The 18,278-nt window shown below is 38.7% G+C and overlaps 1 protein-coding gene across 4 annotated transcripts in view; it reads left to right on the top strand.

The window, feature by feature from the left end:
* Positions 1 to 18,278, top strand: part of USP40 (ubiquitin specific peptidase 40) — a 69,284-nt gene that overhangs the window by 1,082 nt on the left and 49,924 nt on the right. The window contains exons 2-11 of one of the 4 annotated variants that reach the window (XM_020806823.3): positions 47 to 260; positions 1,827 to 1,894; positions 4,154 to 4,267; positions 5,653 to 5,817; positions 8,351 to 8,497; positions 11,181 to 11,324; positions 13,579 to 13,707; positions 15,052 to 15,153; positions 15,693 to 15,800; positions 17,785 to 18,097. In XM_020806823.3, coding sequence (XP_020662482.3) covers positions 65 to 260; positions 1,827 to 1,894; positions 4,154 to 4,267; positions 5,653 to 5,817; positions 8,351 to 8,497; positions 11,181 to 11,324; positions 13,579 to 13,707; positions 15,052 to 15,153; positions 15,693 to 15,800; positions 17,785 to 18,097 — 1,486 coding nt within the window. In that variant the 5' untranslated portion in view covers positions 47 to 64. Of the gene's footprint in view, positions 1 to 46; positions 261 to 1,826; positions 1,903 to 4,153; positions 4,268 to 5,652; positions 5,818 to 5,852; positions 5,871 to 8,350; positions 8,498 to 11,180; positions 11,325 to 13,578; positions 13,708 to 15,051; positions 15,154 to 15,692; positions 15,801 to 17,784; positions 18,098 to 18,278 lie in introns of those variants that run through there. The other 3 variants (XM_072977364.2, XM_072977365.2, XM_072977366.2) reach the window with 3 other exon arrangements.

Genomic DNA, 18,278 nt, shown 5'->3' on the forward strand with positions numbered 1-18,278 from the left:
CTACAGATGTGACTGATGTTTTTTTAAACTTTTTTATCCTTTAAAGGACTCTTGGAAATCTACAATGTTTGGGAACTTGTTTGATGAAGACTTTTTCATGTTGCCAGACAGTCCATGTAAACAGCCCAAGTCCAAACTCAAAGATGCTGAACCACCATTTCCTAGAGAAAGCACCCATTTAAGTGGAATAAAAAACCAGGGTGGAACCTGCTACCTTAATTCACTTCTTCAGACCCTGCTGCTCACACCTGAATTTAGAGGTACAGTATTTTAAAGTTATAATGTTAAAAAATATCTGTTTCTAAATGTTGGATTGTTCACACAAAGTAGTTGAGCTTTACCTTATCAGTTATTAGACCCAGGAAGAAATATAGAAAAACCTGTTTCAAAATGTGTTTTCTGTATTGTTTACCTTTTGGAATGCAAAAAACAAAAAGAATAAGACCCAACAACTGTATAGTTTGGAAATACTTATTTCAGTCTGATTGTGTTTGCATGACATAACAAGTTACAAATCCTGGGTTTTCATAAACAGTCAGCATGTTAGGGCCTGCTGTTGGTTTGTTCCTACTTGCAGCAGGAGCAGATAAAAAATCCAAGAAAGTTCACTTGATGATTTGTTTAATGTGCCATGCAAATACTGGCAGCTACCAACTTCTAGTTTGTTTCTTGAGAAAGCATAGAAATTAAAAGGGTGTTCAGCTAGCCACCCAAAAACTAAAATGTCAAAGGTTGTAATGGCTATAGAAGGAGAAGGTTAAAGAGCCATTTGCTTAAGGTTTTCTTAAAGATAACAGGAGTGGCAGCATTTATAAGCGTGATGAAGTGGAAGGAGACACATAATTTGAATTCACAGGAGGGTTTGGAACTAGAGGAATGCTATTCCGCATGGAGAGAGATGTGTAGTAGAACAGTGTGTATCAGTACACTACCTGTTCATGAAACACCAGTACAGTGGTGCCTCGCTTAACGAGCACACTGTACAACGACGAAATTGCATAGCAATCCCTTTTTTGGGATCGCTAATGCGATCGCTCAACGAGCTTTAGATAGGCGAAATTCGCTTTGCGAAGATCGGTAAGCGTTTCGCTTACTGATCTTCGCAAAACGAAGCCCCGACGATCAGCTGTTCGGCGGACAAAATGGCCGCTGGAAGCCCCAAAATGGCCGCGCGCAGCGTTTTCGCGCCCTCCCCTCGCTTAACGAGGGCGCGACAATGGCTGCCGGCCATAGGAAACTTCGCTGAACGGTGAGTAAAGGAGCCTTTTGGAACGCATTAAACGATGTTTAATGTGTTCCAATGGCTTTCCCTGTCCCGTTCAGCGATGTTTCGCTATAGCGAAGGTTAATCCGGAACGGATTAACCTCGCTATGCGAGGCACCACTGTATTCCCACAGAACGTGGCTTCTTGTGTTGTGTGAGTACATCTTATATAACAACATAATCTTAGAATTGCAGAGTTGGAAGAGACCCTATATGTGCATTTGTAGCTTAAGATCTTGGCTAGGATATGTAGATTGCAAACAGGCACTTCACATTTCTAGATAGCAACAAATATGCTTTATGAAACCTCAAAATATCTGTCACTCTCAGTATTCCCTCCTGTGTGTAATATTATGGTTTGAATTATGGGTAATTCTTGGTGTTACAATGTCACAAATCAGAGAAAACATGGTATCCAAAACATTGTTGCAAAATGTGTATTTCCTAATTTGAGTATTAAATGTTTCTTCTACTAATGTGAGTTATTTATTTTTTAATGTAAATAAGTCTGTACTGGTGATACTTAGGGAGAAAGTATTATTTGTTCTCTTTGTCTTTACAGAAGCACTGTTTTCCATAGGCCCTGAAGAACTTGGTTCTTTGGATGACAACAGTAATCCAGAATCAAAGGTGTTGAGGTCTATTTGCAATATTCTCCATTTATTTAGTCATTTCATAATGAATAAGAATGTTTTATCATGTAAAGCAGGGAACATGTTTTTTCTTCATTTGAGCCACAGAATAAAATGGTTCCATTAGAGATTTTGGTGCAGTGTTCTCAGCATGGCTTAAAACCTCTTCTGGGCATCGAAAGGATCTGCAATGGTGAAATCAAATTTACCTCTTCAGACTTATTAGTGTTATAACAAGGGTGATTAAAGGTTATGATAAGGGTCATTAAATTTTAAGGTCATTGCTAGAGATGCAGCTGCTCTGTGAAGTAGTTAGTCTCTTAAAATGCGGACTGCTGACGTTATTTATAGGTAATACTGTAAACTAATTTGCAATACAGAAGACAGAGTGCCTAGGGATGAAGAGAACAAGGGATGAAGCTAGGAGGGCTGAGAAGCTGTTAGTGGACAGATGACAGATCGGGGTAGATATTTGGATAGTTAGAGGCAGAGCATTCCAAAAGAGCTTGGAAGGAAAAGGGTTTGTAAGCTGCCAGTGCATGTTGTAGTTGCTGCCATTGCAGCTGGTTTCCACACCACTATGAAATATTCCTGTTAGTGGATTGTAGCAGCATGTGCACAGTGGTGCCCCGCAAGACGGGCGCTCCGTTTGACGACGAAATCGCTTGACGTTGATGTTTTTGTGATCGCAAAACGATGTTCCCTATGGGGGAATTTTGCTTTGTGATGATCGGTTCCCTGTTTTGGGAACCGATCATCGCAAAGCAATGATTTTTTAACAGCTGATCGGCGGTTTCAAAATGGCCACCGGGTAAACAAAGCGGCCGCCCGCTGTGTTTTCGCATGGATTCCTCGCTGCACAGGCAGTGAAAATGGCTGCGCTATGGAGGAACTTCGCTGGACGGTGAGTTTCAAGCCCCTAGGAACGCATTAATGTGGTTTTAATGCATTTCTATGGGCTTTTTAAAGTCGCATTACAACGTTTTCGTTCTACAGCAATTTTGCTGGAACGAATTAACGTCATAATCTGAGGCACCACTGTACTTCCATACAATGGTGGTAGCATGTGGAGAACTGCTGCATGAAACAACTCTTACGGTAGATGTGATTTTAAATGGCATCCAAACAAAGATCATTGTATGTAGAAGCATATCTGAGGTGAGGTGATGGGCAGCTATGGGGGGCACACCCCATTATACGTATAGTATGCTCAGCTAAGAGAAAAATGATATTGACAATACAGTGAGAAAGAAGGGCTCTATGTGTTTTTCTCAAATGAATATCAATCCATTTTAAGATGAGGCGTTCATGATGTCAGTCTAGGAAAAAGCATTTGTCAGGATGTTGCATAGTGTTTCCCCCTGATGTAGTATAAACTTTTTGTTTGGTAGACGTTTTTGGCATTAAAGCTTTCTAGAGGTTTTAATATAAAATGGTAAAGGATTGTGTTGTTCTTTCAGGCTTCCAATTTATTCTCAGTGTTTGGAGGTCACACTCTAAGGTTGTAATCCTTTAGTCTTTGGAAGAAAGAAAAACTTGAATGCAAATTTTATATAAATCAAAGGAACTAATTTGAAGAAACGGGGAAGGAAGCATCAGCCTTTGGGGTTGGAGACAATTTCCTTAAATCTAGTTTTGCTTTGATATGCCTTGTCACAACTAGTAAAGACTAGCTGTTTATGGGCTGAAGGGGAGATGGAATCTCTATTTGGCTTCTTCCCCTGAACATGAACAATTGATGTCTGTGAAGGGATTCTCTTATTAATGGCCTTCTAGTTGTGGGTAACAGGAAGTATGTGTATGTTGCAAAGAGAGGACCAGGAGTCTTCCCTGATTTCTATTTTTAAGAAGCTCAATGATATTAAAATAAGTTTGGTAAAAAAAATTTAGAGCTATTTCCACAGAGATTACTCGTGTAAACATGGAGTCTTATGTGTCTTTACACTGTGTTTTTCACTACTTACGATAAAAAGAGCTAATTGATTCGTTGCACATTTGAGTGAGCAAGAAATTAGTTGGCTATAAAATATGGACTAAAAAACTGTAGTTCACCAATGGATGATCCATTTAGTGCAAACTTCAGTCTGCCTTGAAGAGGTGAACTATGCATAGTACTCTCTCAATAAAATTAATGTGAATTTAAAGTGCTTTATTTTTGCTGATCCATATTGTATGTTTCTGGGAGCAACTTCGATATTAATAAGAAAGCTTTTTATATTTAATGTAGCATCTTCACATATATGGTCATTTTGTTCAGGTTCGAATAATTCCTTTGCAACTTCAGCGGTTATTTGCCCAGCTCTTGCTCTTAGATCAACACGCAGCGTCCACAACAGAGCTCACTGAAAGTTTTGGATGGAACAGTCATGAGGTACAATATAGTATTTATTGCTACTATTTCTACTATTGCTCACAAGGCTTTTCTTTCTTTCCATTTTTCAGAAAAAGAAAATTGTGCAACTAGTGTGCTTAATACAGTAGAGTCATCTATTGTATCAAATATTGTTGTTTGGAACTCTAGATGTACATAATGATTTTTGTTAGAGAGTTGTTTGTGTGGTTTAAAATAAGTGTGAAATCCTACATTTCCTGTAAACATACCGTTAGCAGCTTTCTCAGTAGGTTATACAATTTCTCAAAAAAGGATTGAGGAACCTTTTTCTGTCTTGTGTGATGCTGCTACAGTCAGAGCTAATTTTATAGTTTCACTTCTTACTGTTGGAGCAAACACCTGGCCATAATGTTCAAATTTCCTTTGTGTGTGAACCCCTGTGCCACCAGTCTGGCCTTGTATCTCAAATCTCCTGCAACAGAGGATTTTTGTTTAAAAACCCACTTACATCCTATTGTTTTTTGATTCTCTGGTTGCTTCACTGGGGTAAAAATCTAATGTTCATACATTGCTTTCATTTTTCCCTCTATGGCATCTTGCCATTTACACGTTCTGCAAGAGGTACCGTATTTTTCGCTCCATAAGACGCACCTTTCCATAAGATGCACCAATTTTTTAGGAGAAGAAAACAGGAAAATATAATCTGTTTTCTTAGCTCCATAAGACGCACAGACTTTCCACACCCCTGTTTTGTGGGAAAAAAGTGAGTCTTATGGTGCAAAAAATACAGTAATTTCAAGACCTCTTCATAACTTTATGGCTCACAATATACATGGCATAGTTTAACTTCACCTACAGTGAAGCATTCTGGAGGAATACCCTTGTTAGGTCTAGAAAAGGGGTGCAAGAAGCCTAGTCCGACACTTTCACTGGTTTGACCCCCTCCTTGCTATTCTTGCACCAGCAGGCAGAAACATTCCTTTTTAAGTACTGTAGAAGTTTGGCATTTAAATGTGGATATTTTATGGGATGGTGGGTGGAAGCCGATGTACTTTAAAATTTAAATGTTTTAGTAATGTTTTAATAGGTTTTATACTTGTTTTATTATTCAAATTTTAATATTTTATCTGTCGTATTTTATACACTTAAAAATGTTTTAAACTGCCTTGAGTACTTTTTATAGAAAGAAGTGATATATAATTAGATTCATAAAAATATAAATAAAATAAAATCTCCAGAAGGTGGACCGTAGTTACCTGAGAGGCTTAAGGATGTTCCTAATTGTTTTTGTGCATATATGGCCCTAAGCTCCTTACATGACTGTCCTGCAAAATGTCTTGTCATTTGCTTATAATTTTAGATGCTTTGAAGTTATTTTAAATCAAATGTAGTCCCATGTTTTGTTTCTCTTATTTTTCCTTCAGGAAATGAGACAACATGATGTCCAGGAGTTAAATCGGATTCTATTCAGTGCCTTAGAAACCTCTCTTGTGGGGACCTCTGGCCATAATCTTATAAATGAGCTATACCATGGGACAGTTGTTAATCATATTATCTGTAAAGAATGCAAGAATGTCAGTGAGAAGCAGGTAAATCTCTATGGAAGTTCCAGAACTTGTTTCCTCTGGGAACAGACTGTGAAGTAAGCAATGACTAGTTTATATGCAAATAGCTGTCCGCAAAAGTTTTTCAAATATCTGCTTAAACATTATCCAGATAGTTACTCTGTTAGATGAGGCTTTCATATTTTTGGAAATTGTTACAAAGAATATGAACTAATTTATGTCTGAAGTTGTATTTAAATTAAAATGCAATGGCTGAAATCCTACACATGCATAATTTACACACATGGTAGTTCCAATTATGCCAAGGCAGAAGTGTTGTTCACAACGCACATCTACATGTGAAATGTGCAGTTGGTTGTTGCTGGGTCCTAACACCCAATACATTTATGCAGGTGTAATGTTGCATTTTGTCAGGATAAACAGGATTCTGTCTCATTTAGTAGTTGCATGAGAAAGCTTTTCTGCTTCTAGTTTGGGAAGATATGATGACCGATTTAGAAGTTATTCTGGGCTAGCCTAGATTTTCTCATTTGGTTTCACAATTCTGACTATTTTCCTTTATGGCTCAGCTATTGAAATGGGACTTGCTGTGGTTGATAAAATAGACATCACAAATTTGCTGTTTGTGATTTTAAAAAAAATTATCAGAATTGACCACCTCATTCTGACTATTCAAGCTTTGATATTCAGTTGACACCTGCTCGTTTGGGTGTTGGATTTGTGTCAGTGGGCTTTGAAGACTGATGAAGTCATAAAACACCTGTCTTTGGAAGAGTGAGAAAAATTAAGTACAGCTGTGAACATAATCATATTTATAGCTTTTTCTCTCAATACATAATATGTATATATTTATGGTATATATAAGGTAAAGGTTCCCCTAGACATTTAGTCCAGTTGTGTCCGACTCTACGGGACAGTGCCATAGAATTTTTCCATGCCTTAGAGCCAGCGTTTGTCCAAAGAGTTTCTGTGATCACGTGGCCAGCGTGACTAAACACGGAACACTGTTACCTTCCCACCGAGGTGGTACCTATTTATCTATTTGCATTTGCATGCTTTCGAACTGCTAGGTTAGCAGGAGCTGGGACAAGTGATGGGAGCTCACTCTGTTGCGTGGATTTGATCTTATGACTGCTGGTCTTCCGACCTTGCAGCTGAGAGGCTTCTGCGGTTTAACCCGCAGCGCCACCATGTCCCACGTATTATATATACATATCATATAGTGCACATATAATATACAAATAATATATATTATATGTGTATATATATATATATACAGTGGTGCCCCGCATAACGGGCGCCCCATTTAACGACGAATCCGCATAGCGATGGTAAAACATCACTTTGCGATGATTGGTAAGCTGTTTCACTTACCGATTTTCGCATAGCAATGTTTTTTCTAACAGCTGATTGGCAGTTCCAAAATGGCCGCTGGGTAAAAAAATGGCCGCCCGCAGTGTTTCTGCGCCCTTTCCTCGCTTACCAGGCAGCGAAAATGGCGGCCGTATGGAGGATTTTCGCATAACAGTGAGTTTTTTGCCCATAGGGACGCATTAAACGTGCTTTAATGCATTCCTGTGGGCTTTTTTGTTCTGCATAGCGACGAATCCATATAGCGACGATTTTTTCGGAATGGATTATCGTCGCTATGTGGGGCACCACTGTATATACACACATATACACATATAATACAGTATAGTATATTATATATAATATAATTTGGCACATATTTTGGCATAAGTATCTCATAATTAATGTTTCTATTAGAGAATTTGCTTAATTCCTTTTACAGTTAGTAGAATATCGAGTACAAATAAAAACTATACAGAGAAAGCATGAAAGAAAAGCTTAAATCTCAGTAGTCCATCCCTTTTCACAGTGACTTGCACTTTATATGTTAAAAATCACCTTGGAAGCATTTTAAAATAGAAAAAAGGTTTATTTACATTTGCAGTCTCTAATTACAGTCAGAAAAAAAATAGCAAAAATGGGACTCCACACATGGAAGAGACATTCTCCACGCTTGGTACCTGCTCAGAGGTCAGGAAAGGAGAGAGAGAGAGACTAACAAAGGAAGCAAAACAAACAAGCAGGAATATAGAAGGAGCACCAAAGTTGGGAAAAGACCTTCAGCACTAGGTTAGTGGGAGAAGACGATCATCTTTGATTGTCGAGAGCTTCTCTCACTGATAGCAGTGTTAGTGTATGCAGGATTGTTATTATCTCAATAACTTCGGCTATCATATTCCTACTCAGTCAGCTGACGGGTGAACAAGCCTTCAGTGGCACATGAAATCCCTTTATGTGAGGAAGCAAACAAATGAGAAATCTTCAATTAAGTTTTAGATTCCATTTCCCCCCTAACAAATAGGGATTATTGTACTTAATGGTTTTGGAACATTTCAGAGTATTTGATCAAACCATGGTTTAACATTTTGGCTTTTTCCTAAACTGTTAACCATAGATGCCATCTGGATCCTTTTTAACGTCAACATTGTTTTTACTGAATCGTATATTCTGTGATGTCTTCAAATGTTATGCTCCTAATACTTTGTAGGAAGATTTCTTGGATCTAACAGTTGCTGTCAAGGGTATATCTGGCTTAGAAGAAGCATTGTGGAACATGTATGTGGAAGAAGAACATTTTGAGAAAGAGAATCTGTATAGATGTGGAGAATGCAATAAATTGGTTGAAGCCACAAAGGTAATGTTTCACATCTGCTACGTTTCCAAATATAGTCTGTAATAGAGCAGAATAAATCCACTCTTGTTTGTTCTGCATAAAATTCACTTAAGTACATAATCTGTTTTTTGTGTCATGGAATTATAATATTGCATAGTAAATAATTTAAGTTCAGCATTGTTATAATGCTTATTATTTTTATATTTCTCAGATTTGTGTCTTCATTTTCTATGAAATTGTAGTCAAGTTGCCAAACAGTGATTTACCGTATATATAGAACTTCAATTTCTATACCACCCCATTAGTGCTGAAGCACTATTCTGGGCAATTTACAAAGGATTAAAAACAAAACAATTGTGATGGCTTTTAGCTAATACAATAAACTTAAACTTGGATTAAAAACAAAACTTTACAATAGAACACTACAATATAGCACAAAATTGCAATAATGTGGCAAGAGCATTAAAAAAAAAAAAGACCCAGTGGCACCAACAAATTATGACAGTGGAGCTGGAGGCAAAATGCTCAAGCAGGGTCATATTGGAAAGCCTGCCTGAAAAGAATTGTTTTCATCTGTCTCCTAAAAGAATACAGGGAGGAGCCAGGTGTTGCTCTTCTGGGAACTGTTTCTATAGTCTTGGTGCCAGCACAGAGAAGGCCCTACCTCTGGTGGATATCTTTCGGACTTCTCTCGGGGTGGCTACCTGGAGGAGCCTAGCCAGAGACAATCTGGTGGCCAAGGCAGGTGACAATGGGAACGATGCTGTGGCCAGTAATGTGGTCCCAAACCATGAAGGGCTTTATATTCGAGTGTCAAAGCCTCATGCTTTAGTTGTTCATATGCACATGTGTGCGCGTGTGCGCACACCCACCCACCCACACCACACTGGTCTGGAAATAATTGGACACTGACAGGTTTTGTTGTTTCGGCTGTTTACCAAAATAAATGCAAGTTACAGTGAAGTGAAATAATGACTATGGGCTTAAAGTGCAGACTCTCAGCTTTAATTTGGGGGCATTCACGTCCAGGTTAGAGAAAGGGTTTAAGAATTACAGCTATTTAATATGTAGCCCTCTCTTTTTTCAGGGAAACAAAAGTAATTGGATAGTTGACTCAAAAGCTGTTTCATGGACTGCTGTGGGCTATTCCTTCATTATTTTGTCATCAGTTAAGCAGGTAAAAGGTCTGGAGTTGATTCCAGGTGTGGCATTCCCATTTGGATGCTATGAACTCACAACATGCGTTCAAAGGAGCTCTTAATGCAAGTGAAACAGGCCATCCTTAGGCTGCAAAAAAAAGAGAAGGAAAGAAAAAGAAAAGGAATCCGAGAGAGAAATAGCAGGAACATTAGGACTGGCCAAATCAGCAGTTTGGCACATAATGAAAAAAAAGAACCAACTGGTGAGCTTGGCAACACAAAAAGGCCTGGATGTCCACAGAAGACAAGCGTGGTGGACGATCGTAGGATCCTTTCCATGGTAAAGAAAAACCACAACATCCAGCCAAGTGAGGAACACTCTCCAGAGGGTAGGCATATAATTATCCAAGTCTACTATAAAGAGAAGACTTCACTCAAGAATAGAAAGGCAAGATTAGACTTTGCCAAAAAAAAATCTTTGAAAGCCAACCCAGTTCTGGAGCAGCATTCTTTGGACAGATGAAACTAACACCAACCTCTACCAGAATGATCTGTGGGGGAAATTATGAGGAAGACTTGGAACAGTTCATGATCTGAAGCATACCACATCATCTGTGACACACGGTGGAGGCAGTATGATGTTATGGGCTTGTATGGCTTCCAGTGGCACTGGCTCACTAGTGTTTATTGATGATGTGACAGAAGACAGAAGTAGCCGGATGAAGTCTATAGGGATATATATTGTCTGCTCAGGTTCGGCCAAATTCAGCAAAGTTAATTGGATGGTGCATCACTTTACAGATGGGCAGTGACCCAAAACATACTGCAGAAGCAAACCAGGAGTTTTTTAAGGCAAAGAAATGCAGTATTCTGCAATGGCCAGGTCCATCACCTGATCTCAGCCTGAACAATTATGCATTTCGCTTGCTGAAGACAAAACTTAAAGTACTTTTACTTTACTTTTACTTTTATTGAATTTATACCCCACCCCTCTAGACAAAGTCTACTCGGGGCGACTTACATGAGTGATAAAACAGGATAAAATAACATATAGAAAACGTAATAGCCAATGTCTATATACATATCTACAAACAACATCTGAAGACAGCTGCAGCAAAGGCCTGGCAAAGCATCAGGAAACGCAGGCTTTGGTGATGTCCATGAGTTCCAGACTTCAAGAAGTCGTTGCCTGCAAAGGATTCTCAACAAAGTATTTAAAATGAACTTTTTATTTAGGATTGTGTTAATTTGTCCAGTTACGTTTGAGTCCCTGAAATAAGCCCCTAAACTGGTATCAGTTCCTAAACGTTTCATACAGTAATTTTGTTTAACCCCTTAAATTAAAGATGAAACTCTGCACTTCAGTTGCATCTCAGTGGTTTCATTTTAAATCCATTATGGTGGAGTACAGTTAGAATTATGAAAAGTGTGTCAGTTTCCAATTATTTTTGGACCTAATGGTATATAACGGGAGGGAGAGAGAGAGTATAATGCAGAAAAAGCAAATATATTACTGTGTCCTTAAAATATGAATACTTTCTTGAAACTTTTTGATCATTTTGCAGTCTGCAAAACTACGCAAGTTGCCTCCATTTCTCACGGTCTCCCTCTTAAGATTCAACTTCGATTTTGAGAAGTGTGAAAGATATAAGGAAACAAGCTGCTACACTTTCCCTTTCCGGATAAACCTCAAGCCTTTTTGTGAGCAGGTTGAAGTTTTTCTTTCTTGGTATCTAAATGTTCATACAGTTGTCTGGTATCATCCTGAATCATTAATGCAAGTTTGTTTATTTTGGATTCATTGTTGGTAGTTTTGCAATGTGTCCTCCTGTTTACCTGCACAGCCCTCATTTGCGCCTATGACCTGGACTGATTTAGTTGCTCATATCCAGTTTCTTAGCACAGAGATTGGAATACATTTAATATCCTTGGAGCTATTTGGCTAAATGCTTCATGACGTTGGTTATGGCAACCATTGGCCCATTTTGGGGTTTTAGTCCTTTTCCCAGCTTTACCTAGGCAAGTGAAAGTAAACCTTTTTAGGGCCTGAGTGCCCACACTCAAAACAAAATAAAACAAAAAAGTGTGCATGGTGGCGGAACCGGAAGTGGCAGCGGAAAGGGAAATCCCGGACACGGAGGTGCCTTGAGACTCTACTCCGGATCCGCCGCCAGCGCCAGCTGTTCCAGATCCTGGCCCATCGCCTGTCGAAGTGCCAGCACCACAGCTGCAGCTCCCTCCTGAGGTTTGGCTGCGGGGGGGGGGGGGGGGAGTAGCAATCTGGCAACTTACAGCTCGTGTGCCCGCAGAAGGGGCTCTGCGTGCCAGCTGTGGCACACATGCCGTAGGTTCGCCATTGCTGACTTAGGCTGCATCCAGAGCTTAAAATATATATCACAGGGAATCAGTGGGGCTTCCAGCCAGGCTGCAGAAGCTTAAACTGTGTTAATTTTTTTTGTATAACCTCAGTCTCATTATAGAACCTTCAGTATATTAGTCATACTACTTGATCCTCCTAGATCTGCATATCTGAGCAAAAAGAGCATTGCTTATCCAAGGAGCACATACTAAACTTTAAAAAGTTATTTTCATATAGGTTCTGTTACTTGTTTAATTATAGGCGTTGTTTTGGTTTATTTAGAACTTAGTAATTAAGGTCTTATTTTGCCCTCAGTAGTTTATCATCTCAAAATACATCTGCTGTTCAAAACTCATAATAGAGCAATCTAACATTCCCTATGTACAAGGAGCAGAGATACCATTGTACAATGGGCACATGTTCTATTGCCAAAGCTGAGGGGGAAGGGTGGACATAAAATCTGAAAATAGCAGCCAGTGGAAATACTAGAAGAGTTCGCTGATCCAGAATTATGTCAACTGTGATACACAAATGCTCCCCCACAGAAAGAGAGAAAGTGAATTAAAGGTGACTGGGACATAACCCTGGCATACCCATCCTTGTATGACAGCCTACAAAACACTACATCAACCCTATAAGCAAGGTTTGAATTTCCTTATGCTGCTCACAAGCAAGAGTTGGGGTACAAAGCTCGAAGGAAGGAGAGATCCCGAAGTTATGGTAACCACATAGTTCTTGAGGCAGGAGACCTGCTGTGCTTTGAAATCTGGAGAGGAAAAAAAAATCCTTTGCCATGTAGCCAAAGGGAGAAATGTTGATTGCACTTCATCCTGAAATCTTTGTGTAGAGAAGATAAGGTACACAGAAGTAACTACTGAAATCTTGTTGCTCAGCTTATGAAAAATTGCAGCTTTCAGTCCATTCTTATCCACTTATCCAGTGTTGAAATAATTCTCCACACTGGAGGGCACATAGCTTGCAGCAAACCAGCCTGTGCGCATGCTTCCAAGAATGGTGGCAGGGATTCTTTATTTGCCAAATAGGAATGAGCTGAAAGTTACTATTTTTGTTAATGATAAGCAATAGGAGTTTAACTATTAAATGATATGAGCAGAGCTTCCAGAGATAATATTGGTTTGTGGTAGGTTTCAAGATATTCAATTAGCTGACCTCCAGCTGTTTAAATGTTCAAAAGTTCTGTTCCTGTTCATAGTTCAGACTTGTCTGCTTTCTTATTTTCTGGTTTTATTGGTGTCTCTTGTCTGTAATACAGTGCATTGCAAAAAAAAAAAAATCAGCTTCTTGAAGATAGGTTACTGAGCCAAACTTCTGATTTGGGAATAGCTCTCTAACTAATGGCACTTAGTTATCATCTAGAGCAGTGGTTCCCAATGTTGAGTAACTCATGTGTTCTTGGACTGCAACTTCCAGAAATGACAGCCAGCACAGAAGGCTTCTGGGAACTGCAGTCCTTGGTTACCCAAGGTTGGGAACCAGTGGTTTAGAGCAATATGTTCTGTTTTATTTCCTCCATTTTGATCCCCCCACTTCTGTTGTAGAAATGATTTTTTAAACAACATGCACATTATTGTTTTGGTTTTTAGGCTCATTTGGATGATGTGGAATATATGTATGAACTCTTTTCTGTTATAATACACAAAGGCGGCTGTTACGGAGGACATTATCATGCTTACATCAGAGACATTGATGAACTGGGAAACTGGCAGATGCTAGTAAGTATTTGATTTCTGTTCAGTTTTTATGTCTGCTTTACGAGTACAGTTTGCGAAAATGGACACATCGAGTCAAGCAAAGTATCTGTTTATCACTTATATCGGTTTTCCTCTGAAGAGCTTAAAGCACTAAACAGTTATCCCATTGTACCTTCAGAGTATAAAAATATTAATCAATTTTGATTTGCTTACTTACTTCCCTCATAAAATGTCTTAAAGGAGACTATTTAGATGGGCAAAGATGATTTCTAGCAAAGTTCTTTGAGGGGATGCTGGAGTTTTGCAACTGTTTTTAGCCAACTTTAGTATTACAATGTGATTTCTGAGGTTCATCCTCCCACGTCCATTGTACGATAGAGCTGCATGGTTAAATGGCTGTGGGAGTGGGAAGGTAAAAGTTGGGATTCGTGTGGATACATAGTTTTGTCCAGTCATGTGCCAGAGCAGTGTCTACTGCTGTCTACTGCCCAGTCCTTCATGCAGCAACACACCCTCCCCCAGTCTCTTCTGAAGCATTGGACCTACTGGAACAGATTTGGGGGATGCTATGAGGAGATAGTCCTATGAAGTGAGTGGAGTTTTGCTTGTGTGATATATCTAGACCAAATACCTAGTAGTACCTTTTTCTTTCAGGTGGGCCAATGTATCAAAAATTCTTTTCTTTTCCTTTCCATTCTTTTTCTTCTTGCGTTCCTCCTCCTCCTCTTCCTTCCATCTCCTACCAAGAGACCTGATGTACAGCAGATCTAGACAATGGTATTTTGCATCTAAACAGTGATGTTATTTACAGTGGACCCTCAACTTACAGACGGCTCGACTTACAGACTTTTCGAGTTACAGACTTTTCTGGCTGCAAAATTTAGATTCGACTTGCAGCGGGAAAATCGACTTACAGACCAGAAAAAAAAAAATGGAACAAAAATGGCTGGTTACGGCATTAATCGGTTTTCAGTGCATTGTAGGTCAATGGAGACTTGACCTACAGACTTTTCGACCTGGAGCCATCATTCCAATACGGATTAATTCCATAAGTAGAGGGTCCACTGTATGTTGGCAGTCTGCAAAGTTGTTCAGCCAAGAAGTTCTTCCTCTGAGATTCCCATTATGTCCTGTATGGTTAGCTGTAACAATCTGTACTTTTTTTTTCTTATTACATGATTGAAGTATTCTGGTTTTCTGTATTTTATCTTGTCTTTATCTGTTTGCTTTAGTTCTTCCTCACTGGTCACTGTCTCAGCCCAATGTTCTTGGCATCCTGTAACAACTTCTGCTCTGGCATAACAGAAAGTACAGTTCTATTTTTGTAGTTTCTTAATTTGGTGCGCTTTTTTTGTTCTCTTGGAGGAAGAAGATAACTTGAATGATGAAGATAAGGATTTGAAATACAATGAAAACATGAAAGAGTGTGAAAATCCATTAACACTTCTGAAAAGCATATTATTGGAGGTAGAATATATTTAGTGCTACTTCATTATTAGAGTTTTATAATATTTACCAGCTATACGTTATGTGGAGAAATGCTATATGTCATTGCATTTCATATTTTTCACCTGTGTGCATGTGGGTTTTTCATGTGTGTGCATGTGGGTCTGGTCTCTGGGTGTCTGGTTGAATTTCGTTGTATGGGTATACTATGTATGCACTTACAATGACAATAAATTTATTTTTATTTTAAATGTGTGAAATAAAGGTCCACTGGACCTTTATGTAGAACTTTCTTGATTACAGAAATAACATGCAATATAAAAAAAGTCAGCAGTTAAGTGGCATAAAGAGGTATTTTTGTCAAGTCCGTACTTGCTGCTCTTAATGAGGATGAAATGTTTAAAATGATATTTGCATTCTAGTATGAGTGGCTGAAGTACATAATAAAGACTGATGTAAATTTGGGACCAGACTGAATTTGTAGAACAGCATTTGTCCCTATTTTGTACAATCCCTTTGTTTCCTCCTGCAGTTTTGTCAATAATTATCTGATCTTGTAGGAAGATTCCAAGGAAATTGCTGTAGATCGGTTGGCACAAAAGGTTTTGGAGAAAAAAAACGTGTCCTGGAATAAGAAATATCGTAAACAGTATGGACCAATACGGAAGGTATTATGTAAAGATACTTTGAACTATGCAATATATTTTATAAAATTTCCCATACCTTATCCTATGTTGCATACTATTTGAGGCTATAGTACTTTTCTCTTAATGTGAGTAGGCATTTTTATTCCAGGTTAGTGTGGCTGTTACACATTTACCAATGGTAGGGACATAAATTATGAGAAAAACAACATGAAATTCTAAATGATTTGAAGTTTTAACATGTAAGCAGTTGATAAAGTACTATCAGTTGTATTCTTCTACATTATTATTTGTGATATTTGGCAGGAAAAATGTCTGTCCTCCTAGAAGGCCTAGGTAAAACTATATGGTAAGACTCTTCAGTTTTCAAAAATCCTACTAGTATTTTTAGAATGCCAGAACAAATTATGGTACAGTGGTGCCCCGCATAGCGACATTAATCCGCTCCGGATTAATCATCGCTATGCAAAAACGTCGCTAAACGGATCGAAAAAAACCCATAGGAATGCATTAAACTTAGTTTAATGCGTTCCTATGGGGCCACAACTCACCGTTCAGCGAAGTTCCTCCATAGCGCCGCCATTTTCGCGCCCTCGGTAAGCGAGGGCAGGGCGCGAAAACACTTGCGGTGGCCATTTTGGAACCGCCGATCAGCTGTTGAAAAAAACATCGCAATGCGAAGATCGGTAAGTGAAACGCTTACCGATCATCACAATGCAATGTTTTACCCATTAAAACATCGCAATGCGATCGTATTAGCGATCTAAAAAATTAGATCGCTATGCGGATTCGTCATTAAACAGTGCGCTCGTTAAGCGAGGCACCACTGTATATGAATGGTTTTTAATTGAAAGTAAAGAGACTTCAATTTAGAAAATACTAAGAGAATATTAAGGAGCAGTTGCAATTTTTCTCCATAAAGATTATCACAGCTTCTTCATTATGGTCTCTGTGAATCGCACACACATGGTCTTTCTGCGCATGCACAAAGTGTCATTGGAAGCTTCTAGAGCTGCTGCATGAGATAGGAGAACCATTGGTACTGTTCCTCCTCCACCAAGTATATCTTGGCACTTAACAGCCCCCTTTCAAAAAGGGAGCAGACAAAGTTGTGTTCAATGAATTATGATTTCATGGTATATCCAAACCATGAAAGTGTAGTATTTCAGCTTTGGAAGAAGCCAACATACCAAGCTATCCTGGCTTATTTCAAAACTTTTAGCATTCAATTAGTGGTTTGGATGAGAGGTCAAGATAAAATTGTCTGCATATGGGCAGTGTACTGAACACTGAACTGCAGGGATGAAGATAGTTTGAGGAAGAATGGAGTTACATGTGTGATACGAACTTTGTTGGAAATGGTGGTGTCATTGGATGCAGCAAAAAATGAAAACCAGGGAAAGCTCATACTGTGCTTTCTGGGTACCTGGGCCTCCCAAGAGTGCCAATACCATTCTGCAGAGCATATACTTCCTATGTGCTTATCCTAGGAGAAGGGCAAGGCTAAGAAGACTAACAATGAATTTCATGGCTTAAGTCTCTCTGCGTTTTAGAATCTGGTGGAAGCTAGGCAGGGAGTGGAGAGTGCACAACAGGAGGTAGCCCCCTTCAGCAGGAAGGAGCGATAAAATGTCTCTTTCCATGAGAAGTCAGCAGGAACTTTCTTATCATAGCATCAGGAAAAGAGAACCATTTCAGAGATACATTGTTATTTTAAAAGGAAAAGCTAAGCCAATAAAAGTAAGCTGTGTAATCCTTGGATGTCCAAAATATATGTGAATATGAACCATTCACATTTCTGTATTTTGCTGCAAATTTCTGGTCCATTATAGAAGCTCATACGTATGCTAAATGGTGATTTATTGTTTTTGTGAACATAGCCAAATTCAGAAAAAAATATTAATATAAAAGAGAGTACCTTTAAAGAATCACAATTACATTACTTAAACTGGATTTTTAAACACATGACATTATGTGTTCCACTTGCCTTTTCTTTTTTTCCTTTTAGTATTTGCAGAGTCATCCTCAAACTTTTCTTATTTCGAATGAAAACAAAGTTAGGCTAAATGACCAAAGCCGTAAATTCCATTCTGGATCATCTTCCCAAAGCCACCTTCTGAATGATGACATGAAAATATCACTTGAAAGCATGAAAACATCAGCAAGCTTAAAGGAGAATTTTTTTGAACCCCATTGGTTTGATTTAAATGACTCCAAAGTTCATGCAATCAGAGAGGGAGAGATTGAGAAGCAGTTTCAGGGTAATGAGAGTGCATATATGTTATTCTATCGCAAATCGCAAATGGCAAGGCCCCCTGAAGGTATGGAAATTGCACAATGTGTTTTTTGAGTTTTCATATCATTTTTGGTTTTTTGCTCACTTTTTTGCCTTATGCTTGCAGAAGGCTTAAAAAGAAATAGTGCTGGAAACCCTTGATGAAATAACTTAGTTTTATTTATTTATTTCGTTTGGCATAGCAGAATACAGCATTATTATAGTAA

This window comes from Pogona vitticeps, chromosome 1 (assembly GCF_051106095.1).
Source record: "Pogona vitticeps strain Pit_001003342236 chromosome 1, PviZW2.1, whole genome shotgun sequence".
Lineage (NCBI taxonomy): Eukaryota > Metazoa > Chordata > Lepidosauria > Squamata > Agamidae > Pogona > Pogona vitticeps.